This window comes from Marmota flaviventris, chromosome 6 (genome assembly GCF_047511675.1).
Source record: "Marmota flaviventris isolate mMarFla1 chromosome 6, mMarFla1.hap1, whole genome shotgun sequence".
NCBI classification, from domain to species: domain Eukaryota; kingdom Metazoa; phylum Chordata; class Mammalia; order Rodentia; family Sciuridae; genus Marmota; species Marmota flaviventris.
The window spans coordinates 10,066,200-10,093,820 of record NC_092503.1 but is presented as its reverse complement, the minus strand read 5'-3'; the positions used below and the strand labels follow the sequence as shown (position 1 = coordinate 10,093,820).

Here is a 27,621-nt window from a genome sequence, read left to right as displayed (position 1 = left end):
TGTTAGCTCCCCTCTGCTTCTTCCTTTTGTGTGATAAAGGGCACAAGGTGGATCCAAGATCTTTATTTTAGAATGTAAAATGATGAAATAATTTAAGCACAGGAACAGGTCAGAAACAAATATAGCACTTTGTGCAACTATACTAAGATTATAAGATTATAGATTTTGCTATCTGTGTTACATGCTAGGCATGCCCTACCACTCCCAGTCCTACTTTTATTGGGGGGAGGTGCTTTACCATTGAATTACATCCCCAGCACTTTTTTATTTTGAGACAGGATCTTGCTAAGTTGCTGAGGGCCTTGCTAAGTTGCTGAGGCTGGCTTTGAAATCAAGATCCCCCTGCCTCAGCCTCCCCTGAGCCGCTGGGATCACAGATGTGCACCACTGTGCCTGCTACATGTCTTTTTTTTAAAAAAAAATAAAATCTATTTTTTAGCTGGACACGATATCTTTATTTATTTATTTTTATGTGGTGCTAAGGATCGAACCCAGGGCCTCGCATGTGCTAGGTGAGCGCTCTACTGCTGAGCCACAACCCCAGCTCCTACATGTCTTTTTTTTTTTTTTAAAGGAGGAAAACGCATGGCTGAAGTCTCACCCTGTATGTTCCCTCTTCCTTCCCAGAGAGAGACATAGATTTCCTTTTTGATTCAAATTTTGGTAGCTTTACTGCGTGTGTGGTCATAAATAATACACAGTCTAGTGATTGTTGTAGTTGTCCTGAGTGTGGTTTAGAACTAAGAAAAAAAAAAATGAAGAAACTCTCAGTAGCCAGAAGAGGCCTCACAGAGCTTGGGACAAACCTACATGTATTCCTCATGGAGTAGTCCTCTGTGCTGCTGTCACTTAGACAATGTGTCTGGACTCCTCAGGTCTCAGCACCTTGGAAGTACATCAAGAATACTGGGGTTGGGTTGAGGGCTGAGGTCAGAGTGAATAGCGGTGGCCTGTTGGTGAAAAGATGGCAGAACTAACCAAGCGAACAATGGGCTCTGATGACTTCCTTGTGAATTTTATGCATGTGATATAGATTGTTCAGGTTAAGAAGTCTGAAAAGTACACATTAGAGCTTTAAAAACCTTGCAGCTGGAATGATTAAAACAAAACTAGTAATAATCATTAAAGACTCAGACCTTAATCCGGGCATGGTGGCACATGCCTGTAATTCCAGCGGCTCTAGAGGCTGAGGCTAGAGGATCATGGGTTCAAAGCCAGCCTCAGTAATTCAGCAAGGCCCTACGCAATTTAGCAGGACCCTGTCTCAAAAAAAAAAAATAAATAAAAAGGGTTGAAGATTGGATGTAGCTCAATGATTAAGGAACCCAGGATTCAATCCCTGGCACCAAAACAAACAAACAAACAAACAAACCAACCAACCAGACCTTAGTTCAGGCACCCAATATTTATTATATTAGGAAATGGGCTTTTAAAGGTTACTCTTAGAAAATAGTTTAACAGGTTAGAGACAGCCCTACAATTTATAAATTTAAAAAGTAATAATAGTATCTGTATAAACTTCAAGGTAGGATTATTACATTTCTGACTACACTATTAGTATGAATTAATAAAGAAATTATTAATAATTAATAATATAACCCCATTTTGCAGTTGAAGATTTATGACAAGTTTTGTGATTGACCATATTCAGGTAACTAAGGGACAGTGGGAATTGGGTTCCTATTCATGCATTTCTAACCGAGATCCACTGGAGAGCCAGTTGTACATCAACTTAGGTTTCCTCATCGCAGGCTCACAGAGAGAGGTGTCAGTGAAGTTGGTCCCAAAGGAATGAATTAGACCATATACTTTAGAGGATGGCAGATCGTGTTTGATGGCTAAAGATAGCAACTAGGGATCCTAAGCATGGTTTTACCTCTGTAGTTTGCTTAGTTTTGCTAGTTATGGTAGCTCTGTGGATGATTTATTTGTGCTCTTCCCTAACCCCCTGGCCCCCTGACCTGCCCCAAACATCCCAGAGTTAGAATGCATAGTAAGAGTCTAGTAAGTGTGTGGCTGTTCTGGTGTTAGTAGGTTCCTGCAATATGTCCTCTTGTTGTCTTGCTTGGCAGACAGCCCCCCACCCAGGAACACTTTGATATTGTGCGCAAGGGTTTCCATAAAGCAGCAAGTCAACATATTCAAGCATAACTCCTAGGGGAGTTGCTGGCTGTGTTGACTGAGCTTTACAGTCATTTTAACACTAGCAAAAGTGTTATCCTCACTGCTTCAAATCAAACTGCAAAGATGCTCGTGTGAAATATAGTATTAGATATCAAATCAAACATATGGGTGTTGAACGGGAGGATGTGTAGTGTTCTAGCCTGTGGAGTTGTATTTTATGGAAATTCTTTGGCTTGGTTTGTGGCAGGGACATACATGCATTATGAAATATCAAGCTGAAAAATAAATAAAAGCAAGGCATTTAACCGTGCTGTTAAATGGCTTTTCACTGCAAACTCGTCTGCTCTAATGTTGCAGGCACCTTATGATAAGAGGTGTTGTGAGCCGTGGTGTTTGTGATAATTGCTGATAGATTTTAAAAATAATCTGGATTACGTTGAAAGAAATACTGTACTAATTTATCTTAGAAGTTTTCCTCCTTTGTCATTCTTTCTTTTGCCTCATTCAGTGTTTCTATATTGAATTTGACTTTTCATGCGTGTATCTGGTACTCCTTAATTTCTCGAGTGTGTGGGATTATGGGGCTCAGGTTCTTGGAGTTCCCAAAGGAACCATATTGTGGTATTAACAGAATGACTTCATCATTCTTGGCTCTGGAGTGTTCTTTGCTGTTCTGATATCTTGTTTTTCTTTTCCTATCTTGCTCTTTTAATTAGGAGGAAAAGAAAATCAATAGACTTCTTATTTTAAAACACTTAAAAATACTCATTTTAAAAAACCTGAAAATACTATTAAGGGTCTATTGATTGCACAAGGAAGGATTTTCCTCTGAAAAATGCTTTAACAAATATTTAGGGTCATGTAAATTAGAGATGGAGAAGACTGTTTTGGACATTTTGGTCTATTTCTCTCATTTATATTGGGCTTTATTATTTATTAATTATTATTTCCTGTTTTATCAACTAGATATGAATATATTTCCTTCAGAAACCTGAATTGGTGGTTTGATACCCACAGTATTGTTTTCTATGTATTTGCATTGGTCAGTTTTCCACCATTAGAAGAAATACCTGAAATTATCAACTTAGTGAAGGTTTCTCTTGGTTCACAGTTTTGGTGAGGCCAACCCATCATGGCAGGAACATGTGGGTGGAGTAAGACTGCTTTCCTCGTGGTCACGAACGAAAAGAGAGTGAGAAAGGTGCTGGAGTCTCACAGTCCCCTTCAAGGGCATGGCTGCAGTGACTTCAAGGCCTTCCACTAGGCCTCCTCTCTTACACAGAAGCCTCTAACACATGGGCGTTTGAGGGACATTTAAGCTCCAAACTATAAGGGGTATTGCTTTCAAAGGGTTTCATTTGATGGTAAAGGGATGTATTTCTTTTTAGCAAAAATAGTGAGTGGAATTGCTAATGTAAGTGGCTCACGTCGTGTTAGAAATGTAATTGGGATGTTCTAACTTTAGTTATTCTGAACTTGAAAACAGACATGCACGGTGTGATGCACTCAAAACACAGGCATCCTACAAAATATCAATGAATTAACATAGATTGTGTGAATTCATATTTACACTGTTGCATGGGAATGGACTTAACATAATACCTCTTTGACTTTCTTAGCCGAGGCATTTGTAAAATATCAGTATTAGTAGCTTCTTTTCTCACTAGATTTTTATGGCTTTCTCAATACTTGCTATCTGATAAAATATGATTTTTAAAGGTAAAGTCAAAAAATTTTTTACTTCATTGATAGTATGTGAAGAGAAGGCAGTATGTTGATTTATGTAATGAAGAGAGGATTAATAATATTGAATTCAACTGCTTATCCAAGAGCTCACACCATGTTACTGAATTGAAACCCTATTTGATTTCATTTAATTGCACATTTTGATTTTCTCATTTGCTTTGCTTGACTTTTTGACAGATGCCACCTCAGTATGGACAGCAAGGTGTGAGTGGCTACTGCCAACAAGGCCAACAGCCATATTACAACCAGCAGCCCCAGCCCCCGCATCTCCCGCCCCAGGCACAGTATCTGCCATCCCAGTCCCAGCAGAGGTACCAGCCGCAGCAGGTGAGCATAGCCCATTGCTTCCCCAGCGCTTGTTTTCTCCTCCAGGCCTGTGTTCAGAGGCAGATCATGCTCTGAAAAATCTTTCTGTCCCATTTTAATAATTGTGCTCTCAGTAGAAAACAAAGGTAATTTTGAGAACATGCAAACCTATAGCCTAATCTAACTCCCTTCCTCTTTCCTCCTCCCTACCCCCTTATTCCTTCATTCTTTCTTGCATGTTTGGGATTAAAGAGTGGGAAAAGTGACTAGTTTAATAGCTGCTTGCATTTCTGGTTGGTGACAGTAGAAACTGTCACTCATTTCATGTTATTTGTCATTTGCCTTCTAAGTCTTTCAAGAAAGTGCTCTGTTGTTGTGTTAAGGCTTGTTCAGGAAAAGGGTTTTTGCCTGTTCCTACTTGTTGGCACATGCGTGATATTTTTATCTTGACTTTTTATTTAGGTTTGTTTTATTATTAAGCGCTACTGGGTGAAAATGTTGCTTATAAACAGAAATGTAGCTTATAAACAGATAATCACTTCAGTAATAATATATTAAAATACTAATGGGAATCATCTGCGTTAAGTAAAAAGTTTCTACTTTAAATTAACCTCATTAAAATACTGTTTTATGTTATTGGGCAATATATTTGAGTTTATATGATTAAGAAAAATAGTACATGTGTATTTGGTAAAGTGATTGAGTTCCATGTTGTCTTAGAGACTGTCACTTAGGTGTGAAGTGCAGTGAAGTCCTGAGCAGGGACTCTTCACTCTGAACACAATGCGATTGTCATAGCTCTGCCAGTCATAAGCATCAAAATGCAGCTTTCCATTTTAATCTTTCCCCCTCTTCTCTCTTTTTTGGGGTGGAGGTAGTAAAGAGAAGATGTGTACTTTTTCATTTTTAAAGAGCTTCTTTTATAGCTTGAATAGATTGTTGATCATAAGCCAAAACTAAAACTACATGGAGCTTAAATTTTGGTCAATTTAGTGGATTTCTTAACTATTTTCTTGGATTTGTTGGAGTCAGCGCCCATGTGACTTTGATTACAGGGTTCTAAAGAGAGTTTATGACTTTAAACAAAACATGTTAAAACCGCAGGAAAGATTCAAGATTCTGTACAATTTTGCTTTCTGTGTGTGTGTTTGCAAAATTTTGGTAATATAGCTAGGGTTATATTGAACCTCTATCAGTAGGGAGGTGCATTATCTCAGAGCTGTCTGGTCTAGCTTTTATTAAAGTGTGTGAATGTTTTAAAGCACTTCAAATATCAGCTCTTTTAAAGTGAAAGAGACTGGTATCTGGGGTTTCCATAGAAAAGTTATAGGCTTTTTCAAGGGGCTTTCAGAGACTTATTGAACTTATCTGTAGACATAGAATGTTTTGTCATGTCATCAAAATTTAAGGACTCGGTAGAGAGATTACATTACTCATTTTACTCTAGTGTGCTGAAATGAATCTCTGATTGTAAAACCAGTTTGATTAAGGATTCTGAGTGCCTGTCATTTCCTTCAAGACCAAGCTCAAAATTTACTTCCTTTATGAAGCATTCACTGATGACTTCCAGCAGATGGCAATTAGTTATTTAATATCCTTCACATTTAAATATTGAAAGCACAGTACAGGTAGAGTCTTACTGTAATGAATACTGTTTTAATGTGCTAAATTGAGGGCTGTCTTGTGCGTTGATCGTACCATTATTTTATTGATTCAAATACAGTAAATTTTATGGTAAGAAATACTAGAGAATCATGATTCTTATGAATATGATCATTTTTATTGAATATTGAATAAAATCAGAATTCCTCAAAATGTGTTAAATTTTTTGTGTTCAAACTCGAGCTATAGAATATCTGAGGTTTTTTTTTTTTTTAAAGTTTTATTATACTCCTGTAGGATAAAAGGGTTGAAATTGAAGATACCTAACTAACTTAGTCAGATGGTCTGATTTGACAGGACCAGTCCTGGTGTCTAGGGAGTTAGAAGGCCAGGTAGATCTGGGACGTTCCCCTCTAAGAAATGAGTTCTAATTTTGTAGATATAGTTGGTATCTCTGACACCAAAATAATACTCCAAAATCAATCCTAAAACAAAATAAAAGATACTAATAGAATATTATTACAACCAGGCCAAATTTTAATAAAGAACTTAGAATACTGAATTCATGTACATTTAAAAACCTAGTAAATTCAACTGTATTTAGTTTGATCAATCAATATTTCATAACAATAAGAACATTCTTTCATACAGACTTTCTTTCTCTCTCTATATATAAAACCTGTTGATTTCATAGAAGGCACTCAGCAAATAATGACTTTGGTTAAAATGATGTATACAATAGCTAATTTTAGGGTTCATTAAGATACCTACTTCGTATTTTTAAAATTTTTTTTTGGAGGCGGGCAGTACTAGGGATTGAACCTAGGACCTCATACTAGGCAAGGACTCTTAACACTGAGCAATATTCCCAACCCTTTTAATTTTAACTTGGGGTTTTTTTTTTTTAAATATATTTATTTACTTTAAAAAAATTTTTTTAGTTGTAGGCAGACACAATTTATTTATTTATTTATTTTTATGTGGTGCTGAGGATCAAACCCAGTGCCTCACATGTGCCAGGCAAGTGCTCTACCACTGAGCCACGACCCCAGCCCATTAACTTTTATTTTTAGACAGGGTTTCCCTAAGTTGCTTTTGCTGGCCTCAAATTTGGCAGTCCTCCTGCCTCAGTCTTCTGAGTAGTTTGGATTATAGGTATGTGCCACTGAGCCAGTTGGTAATGTGTTTAATGTTTTGGTTAATCAACACACTCATGTGTTTCAAAAATTTTAAAAGTACAAGGAAAAGATACAGAGAAAAGTGCCTTACCCATTTTAATTCTCCTTCCCCCCTTTACCACCTACCTTGCCCTTTTGCTAGATAATCATTGTATTAGTTTATTGTATGTTTTTCTGGAGATTGCAAAATGCCATATTTTAATTTTACCCTGTTTTTATACCCAATATAGCATATTTTAATGTACTGTACATACTCTGTTTATAGTTTTTATATTTGTTTGTGTTTTGTTTTTTGGTCATCTCTCTCTTCTACTCATTTAAATGGATTTTCTGGAGCTCTCTTTAAAGGAGAACACGAGCGATCCCTCAATCTTTTTTTTTATAGTTATTCCATTTTGTGGACATACCACAAAATGGCTAGTTCTCTTTGATGGTTTAGCTAGTTCTCTTTGATGGTCATTTAGATTATTTCAATTCAAACAATGTTGCCCTGATAAACTAACTATGTGCCATTTCATAAGCACAGTAATGTCTGTAGGACAAATTCCTGAAAGCAACTTGCTGGGTCAAAGTTTGCTCATCTCGAAGATATTGCCAGGTCGCACTCCACAGAGTCCGCCAGTTTACACTCTGCTATTTAGGTGTGAGAGGACTGTTCTCTGTACATAATGTGGTGTGATTTTATGAAAGCCTCTGGATTTTTGCCAATCTGATAATAGGGTTTTAGTTTACAGTTATCTTGTTATGAGTGATGATGAGTGTCGTCTTATTTGTTTAAAAGCATTTGTGTTTTCTAATTTTCCTGCACTGTAAATTTATTGTCTTTTTATCTTGATTTTTTAAATTCAGTTACTGGTCACTTGAGATTGGCTTTTGAAAATTCTTTATTTATCGATTGGATATTATTTGTCTTTTGACATTAGTTATGGCAGGTTTTTTTTTTTTTTTTTTTTTTTTTTTGTAATGCAGAAGGGTTTTTTTGTTTTAAAATTTTCCTGTGGGCTGGGGCTGTGGCTCAGTGGTAGAGCGCTTGCCTAGCACGTGCGAGGCACTGGGTTCGATCCTCAGCACCACATAAAAATAAATAAAATTAAAAATTTTTTTTCATGTAGTCAGAGTTATTAATCTCTTACATGATGTCTGGATTTTATTTATGGTGGGAGCTCAAAAGACCTCCCACACTTTTAGGGTCATGAAGCAACTCTCCCATATAATTTTTATAGTGTTTTCATACATTCAGTTTTTTTTAAAGTTTTTTTTTGGGGGGGATTTTTTTTCTGGAGGGGGGATACCAGGGATTGAACTCAGGGGCACTTGACCACCCAGCTACATTCCCAGCTCTATTTTGTATTTTATTTAGAGACAGTGGTCTCACCGAGTTGCTTAGCACTTCACTGTTGCTGAGGCTGGCTTTGAATCCGTGATTCTCCTGCCTCAGCCTCCACAAACTGCTGGGATTACAGGCGTGCGACACAGCGCCCGGCTCATACATTCAGTTTATGTTTCACTTCTTGCAGTCTGGGAAGAGAGAAGAGGGTTCAGCCTAATGTGCTTTTTCTAAATGTCTCTGGTTATTTAACCATCTTTTCATATGTAGATTATCGTATTAAGAGTTCTTCAGAGAAACAAAATGTGTGTGTGTGTGTGTGTGTGTGTGTGTATGTGTGTGTAGTGTTATTTATAATAACACTGGCAAGTCCAAAATCTGCAGTGTGGCTGGGTGGCTGGAGACCCCAGAGAGCTGCTGATACAGATGAGGTCAGAAGGCATCAGCTGAAATCCTTCTTCTGAAGGAAGGCTGGTCTTTTTATTGTAGTGTGGTCTTCAGAATAATTGCATGAAGCCCACTCACATTATGGAAGACAATCTGCTTGACTTAAATCACCCTTCTAAATTGTTAAATCCATCCAAAAACACCCTCCAAATTACCACACAAAATTAACTTTTGCAGCTGTCTTCCCTTAACTGATTGGAAATGTCACTTTTATCATTTGCTGAATTTTCTTTTGTGTTGTGTTTAGGGTTATTCTGGGATTTCTGTTCTTTTCCATTGGTCCTTCTATTAATGCACCAGTACTTTGCTGATTTAATCATCGCTCAGTATCTGATAGGATTAGTTTATTATTACTCTTTTACAGAGTTTTGTTGCTTATTTTTTTCATATACACTTCATTTCTTACTATGCTTTTCCCTAAGAATTTTGTCTACTTGTTGTTATTATAATTGGGTCTTTTCTTTCATAATACCTTTTTCAGTGAAACAGATGGTACTTGTAAAAGAAAAGTAGTAAAGCAAATGAAGGTACTTACTCAAATGATTTTTTGGTGGTGTTGCAGCCGATTGACCAAAGGCCATAACATAAAATTGGGTTTATGTAGCTTTGACTGTTGCAGGCTAGAAAGGGTGCTGTCCCCAGGAGCCTTGTGGAAAGATTGGGTTTGTGGCTGTTTCATAGGGTCTGGTGTGTGCTAGATAGTTCTAGGAAGGATTAGGGAAGTGAAGGCTAGTCCTAAATTGGCTATTCTCAAGGAACAGGGGGCGTTTTGAGGGTTGGGTGTCAGGCAGGAGGAGGGCTGTCAGTGATAAGGAAGAGTTAACTGCCTGAAGGTGCCCATCCTGGCCAGTTTCTGCACTGGTGTGCTGGGACACCCCTGCAGCCCGCGTGTTCTCACAGCCCTCCTTGTCTTGATTGCCCACATTTCCATGCCACCATCCCTCCTCCTCCCGAATGACACTGCATTTCATTTCTCCATTTGTTTAGGTAGTTTTTAATTTGTTTTATAATATTCTTCAAAGAGCTGCTCTACTTTGCATTAGGGTCATTCCTGTATGCTTTATTTTTGTAGCTGTTGTATACAGATGGGATGACTCTGGGTAATACCTTTTGTGTGTCTAGCCAGTTCTTGTTAATGTTACTAATTCTCATAGCTTCTTGATTTTCTTAGGTTTTTCATATTTTAAAAAAAAGTACTTTATAAATTACTACCTTCCCACTTTTTTATTTTTCATTCTTGGTTGATGCATGACCAGCCTCTCCAATTAATTGCACAGTTTAAGAGGACTGACTGGCGATTCCTGTATTTTCCCTGGTTAAAAATGAAGGCCTTCAACATTTTGTCATTGAAAATAAGTTTATTCTTTCTTGGATCCTTCTTTTTTGTAGCAGATTACTGTTGGCTTAGGAAGTCCCCTTCTTTTCTAGTTAGCTAAGATCTATTTTTTTATGATGAATGCTAAATTTTATGTGTTTTTTGTTATCTCTTGAGAATATCACTTTGTTTTTCCCTTATAACCTGTCACTGTGGTAAAAGTACCTTTTTTTGGGGTTCAAAAGAGTGTTATTCCAGAGAACCAAGCCTCGTGATCTGTCATCTTTTGAAATACACTGGATTAAGTTTAGGAACATTTGTTTAGGTTTCTTGGATTGTTATTCATGGATGAGATTGAGCTGTAATTAACTTTGTGAGGTTTTGGTATCTGTGCTGTGGAGCTTTGTAAACTGAATTTGGGATTAGTCTCTTTCCTAATTCACTGGAAGAATTTTTGTGAGGTTGGAATTATCTGTTGTTGGAATGTTTGGTAGAAGTGATTGTAAAGCCTTGGTGTAGCCCTTGATTTTTAGCTTTTGTTTCATCCTTGATTTTTAAACTCATGATTTCATTTTGTCAGTGTGTGTGTGTGTGTGTGTGTAATCATAGGCATAATAGGGCTATAAATTTCTTCTTGAATCAGTTTTTTTTTGTGTGTATATATATGTAGTACTATATTTGAGGAATTTATCCATTGAAAAATCAAGTTTTTCACCTTCATGTTAATAAAGTTTATATTATAATAATATTTTAATCTCTATAGCATCCAGAGTTAAGTCATTTAAGTTAATAATGCTTTACTTATGTATGTATGTATGTACGTACGTATGTACGTACTTACGTACTGGGGATTGAACCCAGGGGCACTTAACCACTGAGCCACATCCCCGGGCCTATTTTGTATTTTATTTGGAGACAGGGTCTCACAGAGTTGCTTAGTGCCTCACTTTTTGCTGAGGCTGGTTTGGATCTGTGTTCCTCCTGTCTCAGCCTCCAGAGCAGCTGGAATTAAAGGCATTCACCACAGTGCCCAGCTCGTTTTTTTATTCTTGATAAAAGCTTTTTCAAAGCAACTTTGGTCTTTGTTTTCTCTATTATGTGCTCGTTTTAAGAAATTAATTATGTTCTGCTCTTTTCTTGGCTACATCTTTACTGATGTTTATTTTTCTGTTCTTTTTTCACTCAAATTAATACATATTTGAATCTATTTATTTCATGAAGTTAACATGAGACTAAAAATTTTCCTCTTAAGTACTCTTTTCTCTAAGTCTCTTTAAAATTTTTGATATTCATTATTTTTGTTATCCTTGAGTCAAAGAATTCCATTTCCTCTAATTCTTTGTGTTTGAAGGTGGCTTCATTGGGTTTCCTTTCTGACAGAGGATTTGCCAGTTGCCTGTGTATGCCAGTCATCTGAGGCAATGTTCCAACTTTGATTTTTGTGAAGTTTTTGTTACAAAAATTCTTCACATGCAGATACACAGTGATATAATCAGCACACCTGTGCCGTCCCTTAGCTGTCGTATCCCTAATGTTTTGCCATGTTTGCTTTTGTGCCTCATCTATCTACTTTTCCTCCAGTCTTTCATGCCCTGCTTTCTCGAAAGTATTTTAAGTTAGATTCGTAACATAGCATTTCACCTCCACATAGTTCACTCTGTGAGGTCTATAAAAAGTGAGGGCGTATTCCCATATAGCCACTGTTCTGTCACCTTGCCAAATTGAGTATAATCCCTTTCATCCCCAGTTGTCCTCAGAATGCCCTTAGAATACATTTGTTTCAAGCAAAATTTAAACAAGGTTAATAAATTGATTTAGTTTTTAAGCCTTTTGATCTAGAACAGCCCATTTCCCCTGCTTAATTTGTACCTTGACAGGGAAAACTGGGTCAGGTGTCCTGGCTTTGATTATATCGTTGTTGGCCTTGTGTGGCTGTTTTCTCTTTGTGGCTGAACTTGTTCATCTATTTCCTGTTGCAAGTAGGCCCATGGACTTGAAGATAAACACTTGTCTGTGGTTGTTGTAGATCATGTCCTCAGTATTGAGGTGCTGCTCTTGTTCAGAGCAGGAGGGTCTGTGCACCCAGGTGGTGGGAAGGGCCCTCAACTTCCAGCTTTTCAGTGGCTGCCAGCTGCCTGTCTTCGGCTGAGGCCAGGAGACCTGGGGATGCAGAGCAGCCTTCCTTCCCCTTTGCACCTTGTCCAAGTTCCTTGCCCGCACCAGTGAGCTGGGGAGGTTTGTTACTGTCATTTCTGTCTGACCTGGTGTGCGTGCTGTGAGTTAGTTAGTACACCTTTTCTTGTCATTTGTGTAACAGCAGGCGGAAATTAAATTGTGTAGCACAAGTCAGTTTCTCTTGCTCTTGGGCTTCATTCCTTGTATTCACTCATATGTTTTGGGGCCATTCACATCCATGCCAAGTCCATGACCCACCTAAAGGGTGAGAAAAAGTTTTTACCCAGTACTGCAGATATTCAGTCAGTAGACAGGCAGCACATCTGATCTCCACACTGCGGGAGCTAGGGCTCTTAAATTTTCTAGTTGTTTATTTAGTATTTTATTTTAATTTAAAACTTCATAAATGCAATATTTATTACAAATAATTTAAACATACAGATAATACTCATTTTACAATGAAATTTTTCTAGTGCCTCTTTATTTTAAAAGAAACTTCATAGATAATATAAGCTAGCTACACATAGAATTTCAAATATATTAGAATATGGACTTATTTTATATAGAAAATAAAAATAATATATAGTACAATAGTAAGTAAATGCTCACTCATGGTCACGTTAGACTTTTTTTTTTAACATTTGAATCAAATGGGGTATAATTTCTCATTTTTCTGATTGTACAGGTTGCAGAATCACATTGGTCATACAGTCACCTATATACATACAGCAATAATAATATCTATTGTATTCTGCTGCCCTTCCTATCCCTCTCCCCCTCCCCTCCCCTCCCATGACATCTCTCTACCCAATGTAACGTCACTTTAGACTTCTGAGACAAATGCTTGATGACTGTGGAATCAGTGTGCCCTGGACAGTGCAAGACGAGACTGACAGAGGTGTGTTATATCCATAATTCACATTCCCAAGTATGGTTGTCAGTGGCAATGCCATCTTTTAAAATGGGAAGTAACTCCTGGAAAAGTTCTGAACAAAACAAAGCATAATCTTTTCTCAATATACATGGTGTTTTATTCCTGGAAAATTCAGTATATGCTAAAATGATTTTCAGAACACTGTTCTTCCACATGAAATGGAACTGGTTTCCAGACTTAAATAATGAGCTGTTTGTAAATCATGTCCTCAATATTTAGGTGCTGCTCTTGTTCAGAGGAGGAGCGTCTGTTTGTTTTTACGTGTACGTGAATGTTGAGACTTGTGAAAGTGGATGCATGATCTGTTAGGTCCATGTCTCCTGCTCCTTATGAGATTATCCAGAACTCCTGTCATAGACCCACTAAGCCTTATTGTATTTTTTTATCCTTGTGACAAACTGCTCCCTTGAAATCTTGTCTGTGTACATAAAGTTGCATGGTTCCTTAGTTTTTCTGAAATACATACATGGCATGAGTTATCATACAGAATTTCAAACATCAGTATGCCCTAAATGTCGTGGAAAGAAACTAGGAAAGAACAGAAAGTCTTTCATTTAAGAAAAAAAAAAAAAATTGCATTTTCCAAAGCAAATGCTCAGGCACTTCTGTGTTAGAAGACTGTGAGAGACAGAGGGTTACCCCTTGTGTGTGGTAACCGTGGGCCCCATAGGATGAAGAGAAGTGTGGTGCGACCAATTCAAAACCTCAAAAAGACTTCCAATCCACGGGACTGATTATCATACAATAGTAATTATATAAGATAAAAATATAGAGGAACATTTTAAATAACATGCTGACAGAATTGTTTACCAAAAAAGGGCAAGTTTTCCAAAAGTATGAAAATGACCTAAGTTTATAAATAAAGTAAGAATATTTTCAGCTATTAAAACTTTTGTTTCTTTTACCTTATTTATATTTTCTAAGTTATCTATAAATATATTTAAATATTGTGTAAAGGGTACCACACTGATTAAAAAACACAGTATAGTACCAGTTCCAGCAGTGCAGCAGAGTAGAGACTCTGAACGTCACTATTGCTCAGAGATCTGCAGTGGCCCCTGTGCGGTGTCACATGCCTGTAATCCCAGTGGCTCAGGAGGCTGAGGCAGGAGGACCGCAAGCTCAGCAAAAAACGAGGCGCTAAGCAACTCAGTGAGACTCTGTCTCTAAATAAAATACAAAATAGAGCTGGTGATGTGGCTGAGTTCAATCCCTGGTACAAAACAAACCATCAAAAAAAGATCTGCAGTGGTGTTTAAGTTGTTGAAATTCGCTGAAACACAGTCATTTTGTCCTGTTTCTCACTCGCTCATGCCACTCTTCCTCCTTACCCCATCCTCACACCTAGTGCCTCCTTCTGATCACCCTCACAGTCTTAGGAACCCAGCTCCCCACTGATTCAGAGCCCGGTGGGAAGAGGGGGAGGAGACCTGTCTTTAAACTCATGACCCTGACTTCAGAGGATCCTTGTCCTGTTGCTCTGTGTTTGCCTGAAGCTGGTTGACGTTCCCCACTGTCTTCCAGCCCCTAGACTTCTCTCCCACCAGCTGCTGCTGCTGGTGCTGAAGGCGTGGATGGGAGCAGTCAGGAGGTGGCAGTCACCACCGCCTGTGCCTCACATCCTTGCTGCCTTCCTCTTCTGCAGGCCCTTCCCCTCCTGGAATGCTTAGGGCCTGGTTTTTCCTATGTCCCTCCTCCTTCCAGGCCATCAGTTTCTCGTTTTGTCATTCCCTTTAACATTAAAACATGCTGTCATTTCTCTTACCCAACAGAACAAAAACACCTTCTTGACCAAAACCACAAACCAGTTTTTCTCTTTTCTTGCATCCCCCATTTATTGTTTCCCCTTGAATACACTCCATTATAGATTTTTATTTCAACTATTCTACTGAAATGGATCTTCTACACTTTTTTCTTTTTAAATTGCCAGATACAATTGTACCTATTTACTGTGTACAGTGTGCTGTTTGGAATTGTGTATGTGTGTATTGTGTACTGACTAAGTGACTCTCTGCCTCACCTCGTTATTTTTGTGTTGAAACACCGTACATCCCCTCTCAGCAGTTTTTAAGAATAGTGTTCAGTCCATTATTAACTATAGTCACCATGTTTTACAATAATCTCTTGAACTTCTTCCTCTTAACTGGAATCTCACATCCTTTGCCTGGCGTCTCCCTCAGGCCCTAGGCCCTGGCAGCCACCAGTCTTTTAGATTCCGGAGAGCAGTGAGAGGAGGTGGTGCGAAGCACGACTTTTCAAAGCTGCCAGTGCTTGCCTGTTACTCTGCCCAGCAAGCAGGGTTGCTCTGCCACCTTTGACCTGTCAGAAGCATTTGGTGGTGTGGGCCTCTTCCTCCATGAAGCTCTTTTCTTGCTGGTTTCCCAGCCTCTCTTCTGGCTCTGTTCTTGCCTTGTTGGCCACTCCCTGTCCTCCTTTCTGCTTTTTATCTCCCTGTCCTCCAAGTGGCGGCCTGAAATGAGGGCTCAGTGTCAGAGCCACAACCTTCCATACCTTGCGATCTCCTTTGGTCTCATGGCTGTACGTGTCAGCAGTCCTGTAGCTTTCCAAGGCATTTCTGCAACTCGGGCTCTCTTCGCCTTTCTATCTCTATACGTTCAGCTCCTACTCGATATCACAAATTCATGTGTCTGACAGGCTTCTGAAACTTGGTACATCTAAAGCCAAACTCTTGACCCTTGTCCCTTTTCTACAGGTCTGCTCTATTTGTGTCCCCTCACCTCCAGCTCAATAGATATAATCTGTCCTTCTAACATTTTGGTCAGAAATGTTTCAAACTCATTCTCCCTCCAGCATCTGTTTGGAGTCCTGCTATACCCCGTTAGTTCTCATGCTGCCCTGAGCTGCCCTCCCAGGCCTCCCCACACGCTGACCAAGGTCACAGCCCCTGCTCCCTACTTCCCTTTCACCCTGCCTAGTTTTCCCCATAGCCCAGGTCACTATGTAGTTTGTTAGGTTTTTATTTTGTCTGTGATTCTTCCTATTAGTAAATCACCATTGTGAGAGGGGCCTCCCTGGTGCCAAGGTGAATGCTGGCACCCAGGAAAAACATAATTAACATGTTCAGCGTTGTTGATTTAATTGTTCAAAATATCTGTGTGCTGGCACATTGCAAGCAGACTTTACAGTGGTGAAGAAGGTAAACATTTCCTGCTGGATATTATGATTTTGTAACTTCTCTTAATACCCTGGACAGGCCTTAGTTGACCATACATACAGCTGGCTCTTTTTGGACAGGCTTGCCACGCAGCTCATGGTCCAGTGGACTTGCTGGTAAATCAAGTGTAGTTTAGTCTTGGTTTGTTTTTCCAAATTTCTCCTTAGAAGGTTTTAACAAATTATATCCTCCACCATCTCACAAATATAAATTTAAAAGTATATTTTTCAGTGGTTCTTATTTTATTTCTATTAATTATTCTTTATAGTTACAGTTTTCTGAGCCTCAACAAAGTTAAAAGAGACCGTCTCCATAGAATTCTGAACTTGATCTGGACCTGTTCAATGTGTTATTGTGATTCTGGAATAAATCGATCATGGAAATTCGATTGCATTGGGAAGAACTCGGGCATTAGTAATTTTCTGATTTGCTCCATAAACATCATATATTATTAATGTTTGCTTTTTAAATTACTTCTCTTTTTCTTCTCTACTGCTCCTTTTAAGGGCAGGAGGAGAGTTCCATAGACTGCCACAGGAGTGAAGGGCACTTTCACCAGGCAACATGTCTACTCAATACTTGAACATTCCCTTCTTCTTCTTCTTCTTTTTTTTTTTTTTTTGGGGGGGGGGGTGGGTGCTGGGGATTGAACCCAAGGCCTTGTGCATGTGAGGCAAGCAGTCTACAAACTGAGTTATATCCCTAGCCCTGGACATTCCCTTCTTTACAAATGCATCTATTTTAATGCCTTAACAAACAAGCTATTTGAAGAATCTGCTTCCATTTTAGAGGTTTTTTTTTTTTTTTTTTTTAAATCCCAGCTTATTTCTTCAAACTTTGTTACACGAGATTTAAAACTTTGTAGAGAAAACCTCTTTAATGCTATAAGTTTCAATTTTTTATTTTAAAGTTTCTAGTTTTGCATTTCATCATTTTGGGGTCATGATGTATCAAATCCTGGTTTATGTTGTTAGTTCCTATACCCCTCTAGCAAACTCTCATTACCTCCTTTTCTACTCTTGGTAGCTATTAGAATGAGGAACAGTGTTTTCTTTACCTCCAGTTCCTGTTCTGACTTGCCCTCCTGAGACTCCGGAAAAGACCCCATTTTCCATTATAACTCACATTTCTCCAGGAATCTTCTCCCTGCTGTCTCCTGACAGATGCCACTTGTTAGGTGTCAAGGACAGCAGAACCTGAAGGGAACTGCCTGGCTGGAGCTTTTTGTCTGCCATTCCCTTTGCGGTGACATGGGTTGGGGGTGGGGGCCTTCTGTTGACCAAACTCTGCCTCTGCGACCTGGACACTTGGCGGTCTATTCCATCCTTTCTCTCTCCACGGGCTTCACACCAGACTACTGCTTTCATAGCCAGAACATCCTGACTCTTTTCTTAGACCAAGTTGTAACACCACTGAAGTCAGTCACAGTTTATTTAGATAGTTATTTATCATGGTGGGTCTTTAAAAAACAGCTAGTGTAAAGCAGTGAAAAATTTCAAACATTGGTTTTTTTAAGGTGCAGCCCCTCCTACCCCCACAAGCCATCTGAGATTTTTGTTTTCTGTTTTGTATTGAGGCTCAGCTCAAATCAAGGGAAACTTTACCACTGGACCACACCCTAGCCCTTTCTATTTTTCAGTTTTGACACATGGTCTTGCTGAGTTGTCTAGGCTGGCATGAAACTTGCAATCTTCTCGCCTCAGTCTCCCCAGGTATGCACCATTGTGCCAGGCTGTCTGAGATTATTGAGGGAATGCATACTTCTGAAAGTATCTTTGTCATTTGTTTTTATAATTTTTAAAACCCCAGGTCAATTGGGAAAAATACAGAAGACACAACCGTTAATAAAAGCAAAACACAAACCACTCCATGAATATTCTGTGCCTGGGAACTCTCTTGTACCAGGGTATGGTGATTGGTGAGACCTTGCCTCTGACCTGAGGAGCTCCCAGGTCAATGAGTGAGGTGTATTTTCCAGATTGATGGCACAGGGACATGGTATTGGTAGAAGTGTCTCTGAAAGGTCTTGAGGAAGGAGTGAATTTGCTGTTGAGAGAAGTGCTGATCTTGGAGGGGGATGAGTTCTCGGTTATTGAAAGTAGAGGGAGCCCTTTCCTGCAGGATGCTGAACTTGTGGACTAGAAGATCAGTTAATGGGCTGCTTAGCAGGAGCAGTTACACAGGGAACCAGTGGCTTCTCTTGCTTTTTCCCCAGCGATATCAAAGGATGTAAAAGATTATTATTATTTTTTTAACAAAAAAAAATAGCACCTGCTTAGTAGTTCACTTCTCACAGTGGATCATAGAGAATAAAACTGAGCTAAATCCACGAGGACACAGGTGTTTATATTTTCTAAAGTATCACTTTTTTTTTTTTTTTTTAGCCATCATCATGGTCAGCAATTTTTCAAGTGGAGATGCTTGAACTGAAATTATTTGGCAATGAACATTCTTTTTGAAAAGAAAGAAATAGCATTGGAACTTGAGAGTGAAATATTTTAGAATAATTTAATACAAAATATCCACCATAATCAACATAATATGTTGGACTCTTTTCGAGTTTAACTTAGAAAAAGCACTTTCTTATATGCTAACAATGCGGTAGAATGTTTCTGAATTAAAACTGGTAGCAACATGCCGCTCAAGTCACTGAGGGAGCTGAAGTTCAGAGGCACATTAAGCCCCAGGCTGTAATCTTGTGTGTGCTATAAACACTTCTTTGTTGTTTTATTGTTTATTTGAATATGTGTTTCTTTTTCTTTTTTTGGGCACCAGGGATTGAACTCAGGGCCACTCAACCAGGAGCCACATTCCCACATTCCCAGCCCTATTTTTTGTACTTTATTTTAGAGAAGGGGTCTCACTGAGCTTTTTCTTACTTGTATGATACAAAGTTAATTTACAAGTCATTCCTTCTGCTTCTTTTGGAGAAAATTGAAGTCAGAAAGCCTGTGTTAATCACTAGCATGCACATTTCATCTGTTACAAGTTTTATTATCACAGCAAACATAAGGACACTTGTAGTTGTCATTAAGTGCTCAGCTTTTAGGTATGAACACAGGAATCCATTGATTAATTTGATACTGAAAACTATTGGAATTAGGTTGATACCCATTTTTTTTGTTTGTTTTTTTGTTTTAAAGGAAGCAACCAGGTGAAGCCCTGAGTGATGTTTGGGTTTAGGTCTGCTTTCTTCTTGCTTACCCTGCTTTTGCAGCCTGAGTCTGTGGTTAAAGTCTAAGACCTTAACCATCGCTAGGGAATTAAGGTTATGGAATTTGTGAGCACTTTAGAAGAAAACTTTTAAGTTACTGTGAGGAGGAGCAGGGAACACGCCTAGACTGGACTGATTTCTGATGGTCAACTGAGCCATGATGTCCTTGCCCCCTAAAGCTGCTGCAGGATCTGTTGTGGGACCAGAGAGGTGGGAGGCAGTAGGTGCCCTGTGGCCATCAGGAGATGAGGAGGGGCTACCTTCCTTTGTCGTGGGGTAGAGCAATGTAGTGAAGCTGGGTGCTCACTGTGCCATCTTAGCAGTTCAGTTCCTAGTGTGATAGTGTGTGTGTGTGTGTGTGTGTGTGTGTGTGTGTGTGATTCCTGAGTGTTTGAAACAGAACCTACTAAAAGACTCTGGGAGAAGGTTTTGTGAATGTGAGAATGTCCTTTCATATGGTCTTTTTGGCCTAATTGCTAGGGTCAGTGTTTCCCTTATGAGGTGCACGTGCCTGCCTGGGCCTGTGCTTTTACCTCACAGCAGTGAGGAAAACAAGAGAAAACCCTCAGCTCTGGACACATCTCTCCCATTATTAAGAGGTTTTCTTTTAACGGAAAAGTTTCAATGTTATTCTTTTTATGTTAACTGGGAGTCTAATTGCATTGGATTATAATTTCATAGTGCTATTCATGGTCATGTTGAACATATGTTTTAAATGATTTTTTTCTCTCTAGTATCAGAATCAAGGGGAAATCCAACGAGGAAGTGAGGAATTACGTATAATGACAGTATTTTCAATACCTAATTTATTTAGAAAGGCTCCTTCGGAGGAGAGCCATCTGAAAGCCCAGGCAGGCCTGGAACGTGGGAGTCTCCTCCTGGCTTAGAGCATCTCCCTCGTGGACCATGGGCATCTGCTTAGCTTAGTGGCAAGGGCCTGTCTAGAAAGATTTTTGAGAGCCCATCAGTGAGTCATGACTGTTTACCATGGAGAAAATAAAGGGAGTTACATTATTGAAGATGAATTTCATTAAAGGCTAAAGAAAACCTTCAGGTGCATTGAGAGCCGGATTTTGTTGAAAGCTATCTGGGCCCCACATCGTTCCCTGTTTTGTAGCACAACTCTAAGGGCAAGGGAACATCCCTCAGCCCTCTCATCTTCCCCCTCCCTTCTTCCTCTTTCTCTCTGCATCTCCATCACTATCTCTTCAAATGAGAAGGATTTAAGGGATTGGAACTCCTGCACAGGCGGGGCTTGAGCCTCTTTTTCTGGTTCTTAGTCCTGCTTCCCCAGACCCAGGGGAAGAGCTGGTACACCTGTCCCCCTAGTGTGACTCTTACTGCACACCTTCCGTGCTCTCCTCCCTGATGCCCTCCCAGTTAATACCCTGGATGGCCAGGGTGCCACTGACCCCACCATTGTTTCACAGTTGCCACTGAGTCAGCTTGCACATGGAGGTTGTTATATTTTGCATATAGTTCTTTCCTCACTTGATATTTACATTCTGACATTAAGAGATTAGAGGATTGTCTGTTATTCCTGGATTATTTTTTTTTTCAACTCAGCTGCTTTCATTTGGCTTTAACATGCTCATTGCAAAATGTTAAATTATGAAAAATGTGATAAAACATAATTACATGTAAAGTCTTCCTCATCAATTGCTTTGATTTAACAGCTCTGTGTATATAGTATTCCAGAGGAAGACTGAGATATAAGAAACATAGTGTTCCTCTTGGAATTCGCTAGTTACCTTATTTTTTCCTGGAAGGGAGAAAAAAAGAACAGGTCCCAGTTCACTTATTTTCCCCAAAGTGCTAGGTTTTGGAGTGAGGGATGGGTTCATAGTATTGAGTCAAGAAGTAGGAAAGAAAGGGACCATTGAATAACTGTGCCAACTGTGTTTTATAAAAACCAATAAGAGGGATGAGTACTTATATTAGAATTACCTGAGGTATCTACTTAAATAGGTCTCTTCCGCTCAGACCCTCTCTTTGGGGGAAATTTGGAGTGTGTATTTAATTTTACAGGCAATTTGGATGCACAGCAAAGTTTGAGAGCCACTGGAGTGCCCACGTACTAAACTAAACTGTCTTTCCGTTTGTTTTTTTTTCCATTTTCAAGTTCTTTTTAAAAAAATTTTAAAAATTTATTCTAATTAGGTATGTATAACAGCAGAATGCATTGATTCAGCTTTCCAGTTTTCCCCTAGCAAGGCTCCTGCGTATGATCTCATTCATTACTAGTAACCTTGGAAGGTCACACTTGCAAGTAGGTATTACTTGTGGTGAGTTTAGGTTTGATTCTAACTCTGAGTTAGTAAAGGGGTTGCTGTCTCCTTTATTACTTTTTACAGTAGAGATGCATTAGCTCCAGAGATAGGAGAATAGTCAGGCCTGGAAGCCTTTGGTAAGGGCCTTGCTTGGTAATCCAGAAGCACCTGGTGGGACACGTGTTGTGACACAGGTTATTGGACCCATCCCCAGAGTTCCTAATCTGTAGTTTGGGGTAGGGCCTGATTAATTCTCATACGTAGAAAGTTTCAAGGTGATTCTGGTATTGCTGCTGCCTCTGCAGGGACCATGTCTGGAGACCTACCCTGTAAACTGGGTGCTTTGGAGTTGTTTGGTAAATGCTTTGCCCAAAGGAGGTGTGCAGAGGCCAGGCCCTTTCTTTCCTGGACCCTGTTAATGCCCTGCGTGGCAGGGGGCTCCACTGACTCCTCATCGTTCACATTTGCCACTGTTTGGAGTGTCCTTTCTTCAGAGCAGTGGCTCCCATGTTTGTTTTCCCTTGAGAAAAGCAATAGGGGTGAACTTCAGAATTGATACAAAGCTCACTGTTTTTGGAATGTTGAAGGTGTTTAACAGAAAATTGCTGAAGAAATAAATTTTACTTTAACTTTGATGTAATTCATGACAAATCTCAATTTTCTAGGGTCTTTTCTTTTTTTACCCAATTAGAAATTTACTTCACTCCTTTAACGGTAAATATTTTCCTATAATTATAGCAACACTTAACTGGAATATGTACATTTTTAAACATCATAAAGGCATCCCTGAAAAAAATCAGAACTTTGACCATTTTTGAGAGAAGTATGCTTATGATCTAACTTTGGAGAAGATCAGTGGAGATTATACTAACTGGATGTCAAGTTCTTTTGAGTGTGTTCTTTCTTTTTGTACTCTTAAAACAAAAATGACTGGGCAGGGGGAAAATTTAATAGATCAAATGATCCTTTTTTAACATCTTGTAAAAAGTTTAAAATTATTAAATATTATATTGATGGTAAAAAAATTCCACAAATTCCTTTCTGCTTCTTGCATTCTGAAAGTATTATTGGTACAATGCAAAACAGCAGTCAAGAGCTGGCTCTTGTATTTTATTTTTTCTCCTGTTACTTTCTTCCGTAGCCACATTGTTTTTCTTTTCCTTTCTTTCTTTCTTTTTTTTTTTTTTCTTCTGTTTTTTCAGTTTTCTCTCCAGGAATTTTAAGGAGGAATTGTACAACTTGTGAAAGTGGCTGCCTATACAGTTTGGGGAGAGTTGGATGGCAGGCTTGGGACAGGATCTTCCTGGCACTTCTCTCTTTTTGGCAGATACAAAGTCTGTCCCTGTTTGTGCAGCATATGGGTTTCATGAGTTCTGTTTCAGCAGGTCACTGTCATGCCACTCACATCCGTCCTATTACTCCTCTAATTTAAGGTGTGTGCATAATAATGCAGATGACTTGTGTACATAGCTCTGCAGCCAGAGATACTCAGGCAAACTTGTATTTCATATTTAATTTGGACACAAACAGCATGTTTGAAAATTCTTTAGTAGGTCTGAGAATTTTAGTAATTTTATTTTTATTTCATTTATTTATAAAAAGATCATAATTTTGAATGCAGTTATTTGTAACTAATTTGGTCATACAAATCTCAATGAAATTATGATATTCTTAGTTCTGGTGAGTTTCCTTATTGATATTATCTCAGTCATCACCCTTTAGCATCCCCCCCCCCACCCGTGTGTGTGTGTGTGTGTGTGTGTGTGTGTGTGTTTGGAAATCTGGTGAAAGCTATGGACTCTCCCCCCAGGAAGGTACATACATATGCACATTTGCTGTAATTTCTGGGGAGTTTTCAATGCCTTGACTCCAAGGTCAAGAATGCATGCCCTCAGTGTGAGTTGCAGTCCCACTTTGTAGGAAGACCTGTTTAACCTTGCTTTCTACTTGATGCAGACCCTGCTGGGCTCTTGTGCCTGGTGTGGTAGATTTCTTGGTCTGGAGGGAGGGCTTAGATTGTTGGAGAAAGAATCAGCACTCAGAGGGTATGAGAAGCCAATGCCAGACTTAATTTATTTTAGAGCTGGGGATAATCTTTTCATTGGCAATAAGACTAGGTGACCATCCTTGGCCCAAGTGGGTGAGCAGATTCAGGTCTACCTAGTTTACATCCACAGAGGCTTGGTGAATTAACCCTTGTTAATGATACAGCAGAATTCCACACTACAGATGCTAAGTAGTGGCTTACTACCTCAAACCTCATTTTTTTTGTTATGATGATTTAATGAAAATACTACACTGTATTTAATTAACAAATCCCACAATTTACAGAGTTTGTAACAAATTCAAATTCCTGGACCCAACCTTACGTGGGGATTTGTCAGCTACAGGATAGGGAGCTGCTATTATTCCTCATCTGGTGGGTGTGGAGTAGGAAAGTCATTATGCACAGACACTGGGGAAAGAATATTGGTTCTCTTTGGCACAGGTCCCTCAGCCTCTGTACCTCAGTTTTTTCATTAGTCAAATGAAGTTGGCCCTCTGTATGTCTGGATTCAACCATGCTCATATCAGAAGTATTCAGAAAACAAATTGTGTCTCTACTAAACACATACAGATTTTTCTTTCTGGTCATTTTTCCCTACATTAAATTAAATATGGCAGCTAAATGTACATAGCACTAGTGTTTTATCAGCAATAAGTCATTTAGAGATGATCTAAAGCTTACAGGAGGCTGTATGTAGGTTCTCTGTAGATACTGCATCGTTTATAAAAGGGACAAGAGCATTTGGGGTTTTTGAATCTGCCCAGTGGCATGGGTGGTGTGGAAACCAGTACTGCACAGATCTTGATGGACAAGTGTATTTATTTCATGGAGTTGATGTGAAGATTGAAAGAGTTTTTTGAATGAGTAAAACACTTGGAGAGGTGCCTGGCGAATAGTAAATGTTGTGTACAGAAGCGCTCGTTCTTTGTCACCACCATCACTGTTGTAGCCATAAAGTCCTAGTAGTTGAATTAACACTTTGATTCTCATCCTTTAATGTGTTTTAAATAGTTGAAATAACAATAAGTGACAATAAATGTGGCTTTCAGATGTGCTGGGCACAGTGCTAAGGCTCAAAGGCAGTGAGTGAATCATATCCATTACGGGCTCCTCTCTTGTAGGGGGCAGGTTCCTATTTCTTGGTTTTGTAGGTGAGTCATGGAATTCTTATGTAGTAAGTTACGGAGCTAAGATTCTTGGATGTTGTAATTCATTTAGGAATTACTATTTTTCTCTGCATAAAGTACAGATAACGAACATTAACTGGGGCTAGTTAGCTTTGTGAGTTTTTTAAAATAAATTGACTATTAAAAATCTTAATTATTTTAGTCATTAGCTTTTGAGTGTCTCCATATTTTATTAGATATTTTAGTAAATGTCATTTTAGGCAAGCATGTGGCTGGCTTCCCTTCTCACTCTGGGCCAACTGGCAGTTGGAAGAAGTTCTTGTGAAAATAGAGGGAAAACAAAACAAAAGGCTTCTCCCAAACCTGGAATGCCATCTTGCAGGGCCCTGACCACTCTGTTCCCTCAGCCTTGGATTTGCTGCAGACTTAAAGGGGGCCACAGCCTGCCTCAGTGTGGGGCCTTGTCTCAGCCATGGTCTTGGAGATGGCAAGCATTTCATGCTGAGAAACCTGTTGTCAGTACCATGGAAGCTCTTGAGTAAGAAATGTCATGAGGTAGCTTGTACAGGCTTGTCCCTGTTTTAGAATAGTCTTTAAAAATCTGGAAAACAATTTTTCCTTTGAATTAATACAAAGTAAGGAATATTCGGAATGTCCAGGTTTTGGACTCATCAACATACGTAGTGTAGGATCCGGAATATTACTTTAAGCTTTAAATTGGACGATAGAATTGGTGGCAGTAGGGGCTGGGGATGTGGCTCAAGCGGTAGCGCGCTCGCCTGGCATGCGTGCGGCCCGGGTTCGATCCTCAGCACCACATACAAACAAAGATGTTGTGCCACCGAAAACTAAAAAATAAATATTACGAATTCTTTCTCTCTCTCTCTCTCTAAAAAAAAAAAAAAAAAAAAGAATTAGTGGCAGTAAAAAAAAAACACTTGAGCTTACTTCATGTGACTTTGATCCAAGCTGAAAGAGCTGGGGAAAGGCAGACATCGGGGAAAATATCAATATTGACTTGAAAAAAGTAAAGAGATTGACCATCATGGTACTAACTCATCGTGATATATACCAAAGCCCCACTTAGCTGCCCTATGCCTTCTGCCCTGTGCCTGCGAGACAGTGGAGGGGTCTGTGGTACCCCCAGACTGCAGGGACACTTCACCCAGCGGCACCAGAGTAGGAATTGCCCCGTCTGGGGTTACACTAGCTCGTGAAGAGGGAAGTTGAAATTTGAATTGGGTTTGTTGATGCAAAGGTTCAAGGTCTCTGCTTGACATCTGTAGCTGCAAAAGTCTTCTTGAAATCAGAGAGCAGGCCTTTAGAGGCCCTTTGTCAGGTCTGGTCTAGGAAGGCTGTAGAGAGCTAGTGGTGAGACTGAATAAGAATTACTTGGGGGAATCTCAGGGAAGAACAAAATTGATACGGTTAATTCAGTTAAGATGACTGAGGGAATTTTGTAGTTTTTGTTGAGTCATCTAAACAGTAGGGTTAAATAGTGTAGCAGACAACTTTAAAGATAAAAATGGGGGCAGGTAAAATCTGAAAGAAGAAAATATCAATGCTACTTATGTTTTCAAGGGGAGGAAGGAGCTGAAGATAATTAAGAAGTGATTGTGGCTTTCAGATGAAAGCCTGCTTCACCTCAGCCACACTTTCAGGGATTCTCACAGGTAGTCATTCATGCCATTAACTGCATTTTCATTTAAATGGAAATTTTTAGACACAAAAGAAGTAGACCCCTGCACTTGTGCTTCTTTCTGTACACCCCTCCCCTGCATTCCTCCCCCTGCCTACCGGTTTGTTTTTCTCTGCTTTTGTGTTGGGGATTGAACTCAGGGCCTCCTGCATGCCCAGCATAGGGTCTACAGCTGGGCCACACCCCCATCCCTCCAGTATTATTTTGAAGTCAATTCTAGACATTGTGTCACTTAATCAGGAAGTATTTTACTATGTCCCTCTCAAAGATAAAGGGCTTATAAAAGAAACACAATACAGTTATCACATTAAAAGTATAATTTATTCCTATCAATTATCCAGTAGTTCAGATTTCTAGTAGTCTAATAAATGGAATAAGTGTTTTGTTTTATTTAGATGAGAGTAGTTTGAATCAGGATACAAATAAAGTCCAATCTTCAGTTAATATATTTTAACCTCTTCATTTCTAGGATTTCCTTCTATCTTCTCTCTTTCTTTTCCACTCTCCTTTTATTTTACTGGCACCTGTTTGTTGAAGAATCAGAGTCATTTATCTAGTAGAGATCTCCACAGATTGTGATATACTGATTGACTCACTGCGGTTTCACATGTTCCTTTGTCCTTTTTATTTCTTTGTAAATTACTGATTTGATCTGCAGTCAAGCTCCCCTAGCCCCCTGTGTTGCTGTGTGCTCATTGGGTGCAGAGTGTCTTGATTCCCCTCTTTTCAATGGCACCATGGCTGCTCTCCGCAGTCTTTCTCCTCCTTTTTAAATTTCCATTATGTTTTTTTTTTTAAGGTTGAATTATTTTTTTTTCTTTAAAATTTTTTTTATTATTAGTTGTTCAAAACATTACAAAGCTCTTGACATATCATATTTCATACATTTGATTCACACGGATTATGAATTTCCATTATGTTTTACTGCATTATTC

General features: G+C 39.1%; 1 protein-coding gene across 4 annotated transcripts in view; it reads left to right on the top strand.

Annotated features, from left to right (window-relative positions):
• Positions 1-27,621, top strand: part of Arid1b (AT-rich interaction domain 1B) — a 413,649-nt gene that overhangs the window by 111,016 nt on the left and 275,012 nt on the right. For all 4 annotated transcript variants that reach the window (XM_071612881.1, XM_027939394.3, XM_027939393.3 and 1 more), the window contains exon 3: positions 4,048-4,197. In XM_071612881.1, the coding sequence (XP_071468982.1) occupies positions 4,048-4,197 (150 nt within the window). The remainder of the gene's footprint in view (positions 1-4,047; positions 4,198-27,621) is intronic.